General features: G+C 48.7%; 1 protein-coding gene across 2 annotated transcripts in view; it reads right to left on the bottom strand.

The window, feature by feature from the left end:
- Positions 1–3,445: 3,445 nt before the first annotated feature.
- Positions 3,446–15,967, bottom strand: part of MIA3 (MIA SH3 domain ER export factor 3) — a 348,169-nt gene continuing 335,647 nt past the window's right edge. For both annotated transcript variants that reach the window (XM_085612967.1, XM_085612968.1), the window contains one exon: positions 3,446–5,043. In XM_085612967.1, the coding sequence (XP_085469093.1) occupies positions 4,439–5,043 (605 nt within the window). In that variant the 3' untranslated portion in view covers positions 3,446–4,438. The remainder of the gene's footprint in view (positions 5,044–15,967) is intronic.

Below are 15,967 nucleotides of genomic sequence, written 5' to 3'. Positions count from 1 at the left end.
CAAAACAAAGAGTCGACATGGCACAACTCCCTGTGTGCCATGGCCACCACCTACACTGCCCATGCATACATCAGCCACCCCTCTAGCTGGGTGCCCTATGCCAGTGGTGTGGGCACAGGAGCATGAGCCCTGTGCCCCTACAGTACCCAGGTCCATTCCTGGGCACTGTAAGTGCAGTGCTGCCATTTAAGAGTACATGGTGCTGAGAGCTCGTCCGACACGAACTCCACAGCACCATAATGGCAACACTGAAGATTGGTATCAAACTTCTCCGCACATTAAACCCGCACTGATGCCAGTGTGGGATTTAATGTACCAAGCACCACAGAGGGCATCTTAGAGATGCCCCCTGAAACCTAACCTACAATCCACGTCTGGTCTGGGAGGCTGCCTAGGCTGCCACACAGCAGACATGTTGCTGGGCTCCTGGGTAGGAGAGCCCCTGCTCTCCTGGGCCTGCAACAATGCACATACTGGGTGAGGTGCTAGATCTCCTCCCCCAGGATGGACAGGGGGGAAGCTTCAAAGGCATTCCGCCTCTGCAAGCTTCCCCAGGCCACTTGCAGCCCCCACTCTGACGGGAAGCCTGACCGGAAACCCCAAATAAGGACAGGGGATGTGCCAGCCTGCCAACCCCACCCCTCAGGTGGGGGAGGCGAGGTGAAGCACATCTCCGGGCGCTCGCCATCTTGAAGATGGGAGGCCCTACCCAATCAGGACTAGGCTACTGCCCCCCTCCCACAGGAGAGTGGCAGAATAGGAGGTGTACCCACCCCAGGACAGGGACCCATTGGTCCCTGCCCTTTACCTACCTGTAAGGCCCCTAAATCTAGTACTTAGGGGCACCCTGAACCTTCCTTCCCCAGATTCCAAAATACAAAGAAGAGCTAGAAGAAAGAAGAGCAAGAAGAAAAAAGACCTGCCATGCAGCTGCTAAGAAGAGGAAGATACCAACTGCTTTGGCCCCAGCCCTACCGGCCTGTCGACCCTCGGACCTGCTCCTGCTACAACCCGGCACCTCTTGTTGCCAGCAACCTCACAAACCCCGGAGGACCTGGCTACCTTTTGGCTCTAAGCACCTGGGACTCCCATGAGCAGAGGCTCTGCTCAAAATCAACTTCTAATTCCTGGCATCAGCCCGGAACTGCGAACCCTGCACACTCTGCACCCGCCAAGCCTGGTCTGTGCCGGAGTGAACAAAGACCATGAGGACGACCTCCCCGGTGACTGTGACCCCAAGTCCGGCACCCAAGGACTTCCCTCGACGCTCCTGACGACGCCCGCAGCCTCAAAACCAGGTACCCCTCCCCCCAACCGCGATCAACAGAGGGTAAGATTTCCCGACACCAAAAGGCACCCCTGCACCCGGCGGCCCCCTGTGCCCAACTCCTGGGTACCTACCTATCCTCCAACTACCCAACTTACCTCTCGAAGTGGTGGTGGCACCTGAAGAATCTTCGTCCTCGAGCTTGCAGCCTTTTTCCAACCAGGAGCTTTCCCATTGAAATCAATTGAGCGCCCGAAGGCTCAAAAGCACCCTGAACCCAGCCGCCCGAGTGGCCCTGGCAGTGTAACCTCTACACCTATCTACTTACCCATTTGCCCTGAGCAAGTGACCAGGAGCCCAGCTCCCACAGCCGCATGGCCTGCTAGTCAGCAGCCACCAACCAAGGCCCCCCTGCCTCCCATAGGATAACATTGGGCCTAACTAACTCTGCACCCGGCTGCCCCTGCGCCGCTGAGGGTGTAACAACTGTACCTACCCGACCCTGGGAGACCCCCGAGTCTGTGCCCAGGACCTTAACTCTGCCAGTCGAGTACATACCCAAAAGCCGATAACTCAATTTTCTCCATAGGGTAACATTGACTGATTTCTTCTGAAATTTCTTCTAAGTGTGGAGTTTCTAAAACTTAAAATATTCACCAAAAATCAGCAGAGTAACGAAAACGAAAATACTCTCCTGCTATTAGGAGAGATCCCAGTGCTGGATCTTGGTGCCCAGCACTGACCCTGAAAAATATTCACAACCGTACTTCCCAGTAACCCAATTTTCGATTTTTGCAAACTTGAAATATTCTTTAAAAATCGTGCTAACTGTGAAAACGTAATTACTTACCTGTTTTAGGTAGAGGTCCCAGTACTGAGTCTAGGCACCCAGTACTGGATTACAAAGGTAACGAGAACATACTATACCTGCAACTTGAATTTTCTTCCATAGGGAATCATTGACTGTTTTCTTTGAAATTTCTTCTAAGTGTCAACTTTTTAAATAGCAAAATATTGCCTAAAAATCATAACAGTAACTAAGTCGACTTTTATCACTTGTTTTTAAGAACTGTCCCAGGACTGAATCTAGGATCCAGTCCTGGAGTTACAAAAGTAATCCTGAAAGTAATCTACTGCAAATAACTTGAAACTTCCATTGAACTCAATGCATTATTGTGTTTGAAATTGTGTTGCCTATTGCAACAGCTTGTAACTATCTACAAAAGCCAATTGCATATTGCAAAAGTATTTACCTAAAGCATCTCATTCTGAGAAAGTATATTTTAATAACTATTGTTGGTTCTAACATAAAACAAACATTTTTTATACAAATCATTGGCCTAGAGTTCAGTTATTGAGTGTGTGAAACCATTTGCTGACTGAGTGTGTACAACAAAGTGCTTTACACTGTCCTCTGATACTGCCTTACTGCTCGACCAAGCTACCACTTTAGAGAGTAAGGTTATATCTAACTTTAACCTCTGCCAAACCTCTGGGGACTGTGGACTCTGTACACACTGTAACTTTTTGGGAACAGTATCTTTCTCACAATAGTAATTCTTGTAGTCTAATAGCTGTTGCTATTCCAGAAAGTTATGACCTTTATTTTTTGGCTAGGAGATGTGACATCTATTGGCTTGTTTTAAACAGCCTCCATAAGCCACTGCCCAGAGGATAATATAACTCTCTAACCTAATTCTATAGGCTATTTGATCGTATCCTTCTGTCTCCAACGGAATGCATATAATGCAATGTGTGAGGAACTATTTTACCTCTCTGTGCCTTTTAGTAGGCTCAACGTTACTAACGCATACACAAATGTACATTTTGTCTTTACAGGAATTGGGACATTAAACCCAGACCAAATTGCTTTGCCAATGCTTGTGTAACTAATGAAATCTACACTTTGTAAGCAAAAACTATGTGACTCCATAATTCTATTTTATTCTATATTTCTAGCTTACCTATCCAGATACTTTAAATACTTCTAATGCATTGGGAACCTTTGGTAATCTATTAAGTATAATACTCACCCTGTTTTTGAATGCCTTCACGTGCCTTTCAGTCCAAAAACATGACTGTGCAAACAGATAGACAACCATTCTTATGAACAGGGAAACACACATGGAATATGAGTGGTTAAAAGCATGATAGAAATGTTTTAGAAACGTTGGGATGTTTTTCTTGGTAAACAGGTCACCTTTATTTTTCAATACATTTATTCAAAAGCAAATGTAAATATCTCCTGAAAATACCTCTGTAAGTACCATTACCTCTAAAGAAAAGAAAGCTGAGGGCAGGTGAAATGAAGTGGAAAGAACAAATAGTTTTTAGATTAAAAGATGGACACATGTCTTAGAAGCTATAATATCATTTATCAAATCACAGAACATTGAAAAGATTTGTTTCTATTATATGTATGCCATTGTGTGGTGCAGCAGTTATAGCAGCCTCCTTCACAAATCGGTCCAGCCCAACATTTTCCTATAATTAGCTTTAATAAACTAGGAAATTAAGTCTTGCAGGGTTAGTATGACTATCTTATATAGCATGTAAGAAGAGTAACATCTAGGATGCCACATGAAATCGTGCTGAAACAAAGCAAGCTTACAGAGATGAAAAACATGAAATTTACTATCTTTATCAGTGATGGTTTTTGGAGTACAGTGTCATTTGTGCTTCTGGTGCTTAAAACCAGATGTTACAAAATATTTACTTTTATTCTCAATATGTGTGTCAAACTGAAATGAGAAGGTAACAGGTTGTGTTATGAGATGGCAGTCAGAATAGCATTTTACTTTTAAAATATATTTCCACAGGAAATGTTATCGATTACGTTTTCATGAGATTTTAAATTATTCACAAACACTAGTTACAGGGCTACTATAAATTAAAAAGAAAGGGAAAAAAAAACAGGTGCTTCAATATTGCACATTTTTAAGAGCTGCAGCATTCTGGTGAAATTGTCTCCAGTTCACCACCACTATTCATTTTTTGCATCCCAGTTTGTTTTGTAAATCAATAATGCATATTTTCAAGGTACAATCTAAACTTTTAGGAAGTTGACAATATAAAGGAAATCCTAAAAATCGGTTAAAATTTACATTCGTGTTTTGGAACCAATGAAACCATTTTAAATGCAGTTCTACTGTCCATTGCATAATTTCCACATTATTGTCTTGCATCTTGGGTATTTTCAGTGTCTCTTTGGGATGCAGCTGTTGGCGAGGGTCCGGGTGGGAAGTCTCTAGGTCCTGAAGGAGGACGGGGTTGATAGTCTCTAGTTCCTTGAGGAAGGCCAGGTGGGTATTCTCGAGGTTGCAGAGGACCTCCAGGGAAGTCTCTACTGCCTGGTGGAGGTCCCAATGGATAGTCTCGAAGTCCTGGATGAGGGCCTCCTGGAAATTCCCTAGGACCTGGAGGGGGGCCGCTGGGAAAGTCCTTAGGACCAGGTGGAGGCCCTCCTGGGTAGTCCCTAGGAATTAGAGGGGGGCCCCCAGGGTAGTTCCTAACTCCTGGTGGAGGGGCTGGTAGGTAATCTCTGGCCCCTGGCGGAATCATATCTCTTGGAAAACCAGATGGGTAATCTCGTGGACCATGTAGTAGGGGTGGTGGACCCAAAGGGTAAGGGCCAGAAGGGCCCAAAGGCCCACGTGCATATTCTCTTGCATCTGAAGGTGGTGGTGGCAGCATTGGACCACATGGAATTTCTCGCATTCCAGGTGGCGGGCCTGCTATAAAGTCTCTCGGACCAAGAGGCATCGGGTGTCCACGAACTAGAAAAGAAAAAAAGATAATTAAGAATCTTATGCAGTCTGAATCTAGAAAGTGTAGCCAACATAAAAACAGTATGCAATGGTTTTTATAACAGGATTCTTTTTGCCACACTGGTTAACCAGTAAAAGTATGTCCAAATAAAACATGCTATTTGCAACGATTGAAAGTATATACTAATGGTTACACCAATAAGCATATACTTAACAGCGCAGTATAAAGGTTGAATTTCACGTTGTCATAATAGAGCCTAGCTAATTTCAGATCATTGCTTATTGCCCCATAGACTCAGACAGAGGAAAACAATTGGATCTACAATCACCATAGCATTTGATCTAATTGTATTTCATTACAACCTTTAGTACTCAGGTTAAATACCTTTGTTTATAGCTTGTGCACAGGCAATAGCATCATGGCAAGGCATAAACCACACATGCCATACCACAATAGTAATACCTTGTTACCATTGTTCATGGAGGTCTTAAGCATCCTGACCTATAAGGGCTGTTGAATTTAAGGTTTGAATACAATTTCTGTAGTCTGTAACTTAACTTGCTCTTACGCTACTTCTAGATAGACAGATTTAATATTTCATATATTTTTCTCATTTCCAGCTTCAGTACACATTATTTTATTTTGGGTAGCTAGGTGTTTGACAATCATTTTATAGTAGTCTAAGTACGACATGTTTGTAGGGAATTGTCTGCAGTTTTTCTACGCAACTGGGGCCCAATGCCTTCATCATATAATAGACATATGTGGTGTGCACTTCAGTGATGTCTGTTAACTGCACATACCTTTTTTACAGGCTGCCTTCTCCAGATCCAGTTATTTAAGAGTAGGTTTCTGCCATCTAAAGTGCAACCTAACCATACCCCCAATCTTTTGGGGTTGCTGGTTTCCATGGCATTGAAACCAGATGGGGAGCTTAGATTGACATACAACACACAAACCACCAAGACCAGTCCAAACCGCTCCCAACCTGAAACTCTGGGATACAGGGACGGGAGAAAGTGGGCAACAAAGGGAAGAAGCACTTACCCAGACTCGAGGTCTGTTAGTTTTTAAATAAGAGGGCAAATATGCCCTCTAAAACCAGTATCTGGAATGTGTGAAAGTCATGACTGGTGCTTTGTGCCTTTAGGTGCTATACATAGCATAAATCTTTAAAACTGCATATCTCTGGTTCCTCTGATTGGATTTTTTAAAATTTTGCTGTAAAACAATATGGTAGATTTTACTTTATGGGGCATATTCTCAAGGAGCTATCGCCGAGTTAACTGCTCTTTAACGCAGTCAAAGTCGCAATAAATGTACCGCCCCATTCACAAGCTGGTGCAAACAGCCCATATCACCAGTTTTCTGGCGATAGCTGCCTCAAAAAACAACGCCACAGATGACCCCGGCAACTATCGCTAATGAGATGCAGAGTAGGTGTTCCAGTGCAAAAAGCCACTCCGCAACATTCTCAACGACCAGCGATAAGATCACAAAACAGGCGATAAGGCGCGTTAGCACCAGGAAACGAACACCTGTTCTGACCTGGTGCAAAAGTGGACGGCAACCTGCACCATAAAAGGGAGCATAGACCAGACCTACACCTGAAGAACAACAGATGCCATGGAGCCAATGAACATGTGGGCCAGACACCCACCGCCACCACCCCCAGGACTGGACCACACCACACCCCACCCCCAGACACCCACCGCCCCCTCCCCCCACCTGAGGCAGTGCAGACAAAGACAGCGACCCTCCCAAAATGCACCAACCACACGGACCCAACACCAGAGAATGTCATAGCCCACCACATGCCCAAAGGGACAACCCTCCTCCGCATCCTGACCACCACTGCCCACAGGCTGACGGTACCAGCACAGCGGACAACCAACATCCCACCTCAGATAAAGCTGATGGCCGCGCTGCACAATTTGGCCTCTGGTACCCTCCAACCAACATCCGCCTGAGACGAAGGAGTTACACAGCCTGGCTAATCCAAGTCCCACACAACGGGCATGCATGACACCATCAGCTTGGTACCCCACTATCTATGCTTACCACACACTGCGCAGGAACAGCTGGAGACCAAGCAAGGTATGTACGCCACAGCTGGCGTCCCTCACGTGCCAGGGGGCAATTAACTGCACACATGTCCTACTAGTGCTCCCTGGCAACACTGCACACAAGAAGCGCAACAGAAAGCGCACGTATCCCACCAATGTCCAGGCAATTGTGGACCACCTGGGAATCTCCGCCAACGCCGCCACAAACCACCCAGGCAGTGTGCATGATTCCTACACCTTCCGACAGTCCATCATCAACCTGCGCCACCAGGATGGCAGCCACGGAAATGCTCTGCTCGTCAGCCAATACCAAATGCACACACCACACCCCTCAGCTCCACAATCATGCAACTCACAACACTGGGAATGCACACGTCACAAGCTCACATACAACATCCACACCCACCAGACAACAGCACAACTCACTGTGGGAACCTGGCCCAGCCATGTACATTAGCCATCAACGGCATGGCACCCCGGCCACACAAAGCAGAATGTCGGAAGAGTTGGGGACCAGGCATGTCCGAAGGAGGCAACCGACCCATGAATGTGACTGTACACAATGCCAAGTGTTGCGTGGATGTGATGGGCAGACTGCAGGATGCAGACCACACACATATCAATGTAGACATGCACCGCTGGTGTTTGGAGTGTAGTGAACAGTGGACCCAACCATGTCACCCCAACCAGTGGGGAAGATCGCGGGAATGTAGCTTAAGTCACCCCCGTGAGCAGAGTGGGCTGGCCCGGCGTACGCCAGGCCAGTGTAGGGGTGTGAATAAAAGGCACGCAACTCTGGGCGTTGTCCTCTTCCCGAATGCCCAACGGCTCTGCCAGGGCAGGGCCTCTCACCCCGCCACGAGGCCCATGCTGTGAGTGGAGTCGCCAGAGATCCTGTGCGCCTGCTGCACCCTGAGACGCTGGTCCCCGAACCAGTCCTGCCCACCCCTGCGAACCCAGGCTTCAATGCCAAGCTTCCGACCCCGGCGTGTGTCGAAGAGGGCCCACCATGTGCTGGTGCAATCTCCAAGGCTGAGGCCCGTGACAACCACCTCAGACCACCACGGCCTCCGCAACACAGGCCGCAGTACTCCTCGCTCGTTGACGTACTCCACCGGCATGCACAGCGGACAAGTAGGTCACACATTTGGAACTGAGTCTTGACTACACCATGACAGTGAACATTATTTAAGGCAGAGTTTATGTCACTATACTCCCTTCGATGTGGTGCCACCAAGTCTGTGCATAGCATTACAACCACATGTGTCTGTGGGCCCACGCGGACTACTGCCGTCGGCCTACACTGCGCACGAGTAGGTCACAGATTTGGAACTGAACATCGATTATTCAGAGGCAGAATACATATCATTGCACGCAAGGAGAAGCGTAAGAGGATGACGCGTTGCAGTCCAGAGGGAATAGGATCATCGTTATGGAGGTGATCGAACACTACCAACAACTGCCCTGGTGTCACTAACTCTGTGCATCGCGAGCCAACGATACGTGGCTGTGGGCCACTGCTGACCGCTGCCTCCGGCCTACACTGCGGTCCAATAGGTCAGAGAGTCTTGATTTAGCGATGGCGGAGTCCATATCAGTGTACCGGCATCATCGCAGACTGCATCCCCTCTCAGCCCCGGTGTCACTAAGTCTGTGTCCCGACATTCATGGACACTCACTGGTCGTACATTGGTGGCATCTGAGTCTATGGACTAGGGGGTGGTTTTCATCCTCATGTAGCTGATACCGAATTGGTTCAGGCAACGAGGCTGTCGCTTTCCACCCCACCGTTTGCTGCTTCTGGATAACATCAGACCTTCCGCATTATGCCCTGGAGGACACCTTCCACAGTCCCCCGCAAGCCTCCTCCACATTCATCTTCGACATTGATGAGGAACCGCCCAGTCCGCGTTGCCCTACCTCAGTGCACCGCAAGTCACCGTCCCATTGCAGGATGCCTGTGCCGTCCGCTGTGCATCCGGGGACACGAACTCTGTGCTAGTCAGGTCCGGAACCCTTTCTTCTGAGATATTGGATGGCCTCGGAGGCGATGGCCTTGAGGTCATTAACGCCATGTGTCTGTGGCCCTGCGCTGTCCGCTGCCTCATCTGCGGCCCACTTGGGCTGACACATCAAATCGAGTCCTGACCGGCCCGGACGTCGCATCACTGCAGGAGGCACACGCCACCACAGCAAGGACCAACTCCAAACGCCAACTGCCAGTGTCCAAACGGACGTACTGGCAGACTGACGGAGTTGCTCGCACATGTCGTGGACGCCATCTTCTGCCTGATCCCCTGCTCAGCATTCCAGGTGCACCGCAACCCATGGACGTTTACTGATTGAGTTTTGTGCTGTGGAGAGGTTGCGCAGCAATGTCACCTTAAGCAGTGTGGGAGACCTGGGACTTTGATGAGGAAGATGATGCAGGTCTAACACACCCCACTGCATCTGTATCAGGAATATCTCGAAGGGACACAATCCGAGACTTTTTCTTCACATGAGCGCGCTCAGCTCTAATGCCCGAACCTTAGTGCAGTGCAACTCTTGGACACTTCTGTTTGCATGTTGAGTGACCCCCTGGATTTGCTCCGGGCTCCCTCCATGGTGCTCAGCAGTTGACTCTGTTATGCAGGTGTTTTCAGTTTCCGTTGCACTGGTGTCCACTGTTCAAGTGGCTGCCAGCACCAGGCACTCCATGCGGGCTGGCTTACACTCACCCCACACACATCCAGCACAGGCATCACTGTACATGTGGCCCTGCCAATAAAGGGGCCAGGCGCACGTGCCCGTAGCCAGTTCAACATAATATCTGCGTGTCCCTGTGGTCTTGTTGTATGCATGAGAGTCCTGGGCCCTACAACATTACATTGTGCGGTGTACAACGGGCGCAGACATGTCACCGCAGGCAGCGGGTTGGAGCTTAGACATGTAGCTTTGTCGTCACCCACTCAATTCATAAGGGGAGTGGCCTAGGCCGTTGTACGCAGAGCCAACGTGGGTGTGTGACTGCTATTTGAGTGCCCCTGGGCGTGGTTCTGTACTGTGAATGTGCATCTGCATGTGTCTCTATGGCAGTGTGGGTCTCCTTTGTGGGGTGTAGGTGGTCCCTGAAGGATAATAGACACCAACGTATGTGATCTAGTTCGCCTTCCATGGGACTCCACCCGCGCCTGTTGGGCCACCTCCTTTTGGCGTGCTGTCACAAGGCATTGGGGTGCCATGTGTGGGTGGGTGAAGTGTTGTGAGCCAGCTGTGCTTGCGGGTGCTTCCTGCTGTGTGGTCTGTTGCAGGCACTGTGTCCTTCTCTAAGTAGCTAGGCTGCCCGGGTCCTGGTGGTGGCTTGCGTGGGATGTCCATGGGCTGTTGTAGGGCGTCGGTGTCGAAGGTGTGGTGGCCCTCTCGGGCATCACAGATGAGTTGTCTTCTGTGCTCTGCTGGAAGTGTTGTGTGCCCCTCTGCAATGTGAAGGGGAGATGCATGTTGACATTGTGTTGACATGTATGTTGGCACATTGTTCTTGTGTACATGCAGACTGTATGACAATGTACATTGTGACTGTTTGGGAGGTGTTGAATATGTTATGTTATGTTAGCATTTGGTAAAGCGCAACAGCTGCCCCAGCAAAGAGGCGTCCCGGCGCTGAGAACCACGGAAAACTCTAACAGAGAAAGAGGGGAAGACAACTAGGAGACCTAGGGAGAGGGGAACAGGTGGGTTTTGACAGCTTTCCGGAAGGCAGACAGTTTCCAATGAGCGAATGTTCAGTGGGAGGGTGTTCCATAGTTTGGCTCCCAACACCCTAAAGGAGCGTCCACCAGTGCGGGCAAGCTTTGTCCGGGGTAAAATCAGTAGATATTGACCTAGTGAGCGTAGGTAGCGTTGTGGCACATATGGTGTTAGGAGAGAGCGGAGTAGTTCTGGGCGTCCAGTTGTAAGGATTTTAAATATCATGGTGAGTGTTTTAAAGTGGATTCGCGATTCGATGGGTAGCCAGTGCAGCTTTCGAATTGTAGCTCTGGCCGAACACCTGCGGGGGAGACCGACCAAGGTTCTTGCCGCAGTGTTCTGCACGCGTTGCAGTCGTGCTATCTCCGCTTTGTTGGCGCCCAGTAGTAAAACATTGGCGTAGTCCAAGCGGGAGAGAATTGTGGCTTGGACAATTAGTTGACGAACCTTGGAGTCGAAGAATCCGAGTATTGGATTAAGGCTCCTCAACATATTGCTGCGGAACATTGTACATTTGGACTACATGACGGATGTGAGGTCGTATGCGTACATTTCCACATCACAGTTTTCAGCTCTGTCAGACGTAGTAGGCATGTTTCTGTGCATGTGCGGAGCCAGTTGTCTACTCTGTTCTGCAGTGTCTGGGTTGCACATTGTACCACATTGTCGTCAATGTGGATGTGCTGTTCTTGCTATGTGTGTGCGCTGCAGTGTGCCACGGGGATGAGGGATATGATCCAGGGTAATTGTGGGTGTGCAGTGTGCTACACATTGTTGTGCATGTGTGCCATTGTGCCTATCTCCCAGCGAACCCCCAGTCCCTGGTGGTTAGTCACCCTGTTGATGTTGTGTCAGGTCCTCTAGAGCTGTGTTCAGACTCCCTACTTCTTGCACCTTCTCCACACTGATGACTGTGGCCTCGGTTTCCTCCAGCTCCTCCTGTGGCGCAGGACTGCCACCACCTGTTGCCATTGCGGCCTTCCTGTTGGCAGCGGGTTTGTGCCTGATTTAGGTTGTCACATCATGCCAGCGCCTCTTGGCCTCCTCGATTGGCCTCCTAGGCATTCCGACTGCATTCCAGGTGGTCTACTTGTTGGTCAGTTGATGGTAGTGCTCCGTCACCTCCGTGACGCTGATCAGCTTTTGCTGCGGACTGCAGCCAATCTTCCTCTCCCTCTTCTCCTTGGCCGTCCCCGTTGTTCCTTGCTGGTGGTCTGTGGGGGTTGTGGGGTTTGCGTTGGCCTCTGTGCTCTCTGTAAGGGTGCATCCATGTTGCTACGCGCTTTGCATTGTTTCTGGTGTGTTGTTTCTGTAGTTTTTATAGTGCATTTTCCAACCAGATGCGTGGGATTTGCAGGCAATGCCGCTGGTTTTCGCAGCTTTTTGTATCGCGCTTGGCCTCATCGCATGATTTTTTGCGTTCACATTTTTGCGACGTGGCGTTGATTTTAGCGTGGTCAGTTGACACGTTATCTGGTGACTATCGCATGGTACCGCCATGTTGTGAATACCTGGTTAACACGCCGTAAATTTCCGGTGATGGACTGGAATGTTGAGGGTTGCGTTAAGTAACTTTTGCGATGGTGATCACACGTTCTTGAGATTATACCCCAATGTTTCTTAATTAGTGTAGGATTGTTTGTGTTTTCACTTTAATACGGTTTGTGTGTGGCATAAATACTTCACACATTGCCTCCACTTAAGCCTGACTGCTTTGTGCCAAGCTACCAGAGGGTTAAGTACAGGTTAATTTAGTGGTTCACCATGACAAGGATTGTGGCAGTTGCTCGAGTAGAGTTTTACTCCATCCAACTAACAACCCAATTTCTTACAGCCGACTGTAGTATCCCATTATGCAAAAACAACAATTGATGGACAGACTACAGAATAATGTCATACATTCACCCCAGTAGAGATCTGGGCCTAAATCCATCGTCTTTTTTGCTCACCATGCCATTCCAGTTTGAACCCAGCCATATGCAAATCAGTCTTCACCTTGTGCCCAATGGGAACAGTCCAGCCCGAACTGCCAGGCAAGGTCCTCCCTGGACTGGAAACAAGAATCCTAGGACCAGTTTTGGGGTTTAATCCCTGATCAGCCAGGATAGCTTGACTCCAGTGGCATCGAGAGAACGGGACCCACGTCTGGGCATACCCGGTGAATGTATGTCATTGTTCTGCATTCTGTCCACCAATTGTTCTTTTTGTATTTGTCACCCCGAGTGGGACGGGTATGCCCAGATGTGGGTCCCGTGCTCTCCATGCCACTGGAGTCAAGCTATCCTGGCTGATGAGGGCTGAAAGCCGGAAACCGGTCCTAGGATGCTTGTTTCCAGTCCAGGGAGGACCTGGCCTGGCAGTTCAGGCTGGACTGTTCCCATTGGGCACAGGGTCAAGAATGATTTGCATATGCCTGGGTCCAAACTGGAATGGCATGGTGAGCAAAAAAACGATGGAGTTAGGCCCAGATCTCTACTGGGGTGAATATATGACATTGTTCTGCATTCTGTCCATCAATTGTTCTTTCTGCATTGGTCACCCTGAGTGGGCCGGGTATGCCCAGACATGGGTCCTGTGCTCTCCATGCCACTGGACTCAAGCTATCTTGGCTGATGAGGGCTGAAAGCTCGAAAGTGGTCCTAGGATGCTTGTTTCCAGTCCGGGGAGGACCTGCCCTGGCAGTTCGGGCTGGACTGCTCCCATTGGGAGCATGGTCAAGACTGATTTGCATATGGCTGGGTCCAAACTGGAATGGCATGGGAAGCAAAAAAACGATGGATTTAGTCCCAGATCTCTGTACTGGGGTGAATGTATGACATTGTTCTGCATTCTGTCCATCAATTGTTCTTTTTGCGTAGTGTCCCATTAAGCACTGGTAGATAATGTACTGGGCGCTCTGTTTTGGATAGAGTTTTGCCAAGAGGGTCGCCACCTCTTCCCCAGTATACAGTTTAACGTGGTGGTGTTGCGAGGCCCTTTGAATTGATGCACAATATGCAATAGTGTTTTCGGGTGGGAATTTGGTAGCAACATGTATCTCTAGGTCTGGGTTTTCCGGTCTACCACATAATCCTCTCAAAGATCATTTTCCTCTTGTGGGCTGAATGGTTCATCATAGAGCTCCTGAGGATAAAAATAACTGCCTGGTTGAGTCAGTATCTTGTGGCTCAGGTAGAAAACAGGGTAGCAGTGGTAGTGGGGGAGGAGGTGTGTATGCAAGTGGTGGAAATGGCACAGGACTGGTGACCAGGTCCCTAATTGTTTTGGGACTGGATGGTGTGGAAGGGTCAAGTCCTGGTTCTCAACTGGGTGGACACTTTTTAGGGATGCAGCGGAGTCTAGAAGTCTGAGGTTTAGAAAGCATCCTGCCTGTGTTTGGATAAATACAAATCTTCTTTTGCATTTCATCCAGGACATTTGCCAGCTTCTCGAAGAAGGACCCCTCTGTGATATTGCATCTCAGTGTCAAGGGGGAGAGGGGGCTTCGGCACTGACCTCTGTGGCAGTTGAGGAGGGGCTTTCCTTGTTTACTTCAGCTCTGAGCATGGTTTTTAGACCGCTTGGAGCCAATCTGGCAGTGATTTTGGCATGGAGTGCTACTTTTCAGGCCTTGGTGCCGAATGAGCTTCAAACGTGGTGCGTTTCAGTAATCTTGGGTGATTCCCTTCATTGGCATTAACCCAACCTTTGTAGTCCATCCTGGCTCGAGGTGCAGGACCCGTAGGTTTGTGCTGTTTATGGCTTGATGCATGCTAATGGCTGCGAGATGGACCTCGGCACAGTAGATGCATGTGGCATCGACTTAATCTTCAGCCCCAAAGCTATAGTATTTTTTTAAGCCGCTGGCGTGAGGAACTCCAATTCCTCCTCAGTATCGGAAAAAGGCTCTTCCTCTGTTTGGCCTGGCAAAGTGCCCAAAGTACAGTCCTCTTCTTTCTATGTGCCTGGCAGATCTTCAGCTCTGAACATTTTGGGGAGTTGCCAACATGACTTGTCTCTGCATTTTGTGCTACACACACATCCTTTCCCTTTAGTACTTTAGTATTTTCTTGCAGCAGAAGGGAAGGCTGGCTTCATAGGATAAAGAGGGTGGGAGCACACTGCCTCACATTCCAGCACTCAGTTTGCCCAAATGCATCATGGTAAATGTAGTGCATGATGATAATTACTGCTGTAAGAGTCTTTAGTTTTTCACTGTTGTTGGTGCAGCCAGTGGTGTGCATCTCTAGACACGTGTTTCAGGGTAGTTGTTGTTCCTCATTAGAGGGCAACACATTGTTTAGGGGGGTGGAAATACTTCCTGAAGTCTTCTCAGGTCTCTGTACAGGTCCATCAGCAAGAGCTAATCAGCTCAATAGCTCAAGGGTGAATTAAAAAACAAACAAAAAAACATAAGTGGGAGCACAATGCCTCACATCCCAGCACTCAGTTGCCCCAATGCATCATGGTAAATGCAGTGCATGATAACACTCACTTCAGTAGTTGGCTTTAGTTTTTCACCTTTGTCGGTGCAGACAGTGCTGTGTTTCTCTAGACATGTGTCTAAAGTTACACAGCAGACTGCATCCACCAGGGTGAAAAATTAAAGACTACTACTGAAGTACATGCTATCATGCACTGCATTTACGATGATGCCTTGGGGGCAAACTGCGTGCTGGGATGTGAGGGAGTGTGCTCCCATCCTCCTTCTGACTTCACAGGATGCTTGCGTATTCTGGCGAGAAAAAGAGGTGGCAGACCTCATCACAATCTCTCCAGGGGTATTTTGTACTACACGGAGGGCATAAGTGGAATGGAGTAGATTTCATAATGCTGCCCTGGGTGCATTCTTGTGGAAGATTGGGAAAAATCGAGAGGAGGACAGTTCGAATCTGCGAAGCGTCAAAGTATTCAGGTGTTACCCGTTGGATGCCAAGTCTCGACAATGCAAATAGAAGCTTTTCTTGATGCAGTAGTGTTGTTCACATCGTAGCGTTTGAAAGGGAAGACAATGGACCTGAGAAAAGAATGACCTGGAAAAAGAATGAACGCATCGACCTAGGGCAGCGTTCCTGAATGTCCGAACACGATATAAAACCATCTGAGGTACAGCCAGTGTGCTGGTTCATTGTGGACAAAGGGTGGAGTTACAACAGTT

Source organism: Triturus cristatus, chromosome 6 (assembly GCF_964204655.1).
Source record: "Triturus cristatus chromosome 6, aTriCri1.1, whole genome shotgun sequence".
Classification (NCBI taxonomy): Eukaryota; Metazoa; Chordata; class Amphibia; order Caudata; family Salamandridae; genus Triturus; species Triturus cristatus.
This window is presented reverse-complemented; position numbering and strand designations above follow the sequence as displayed.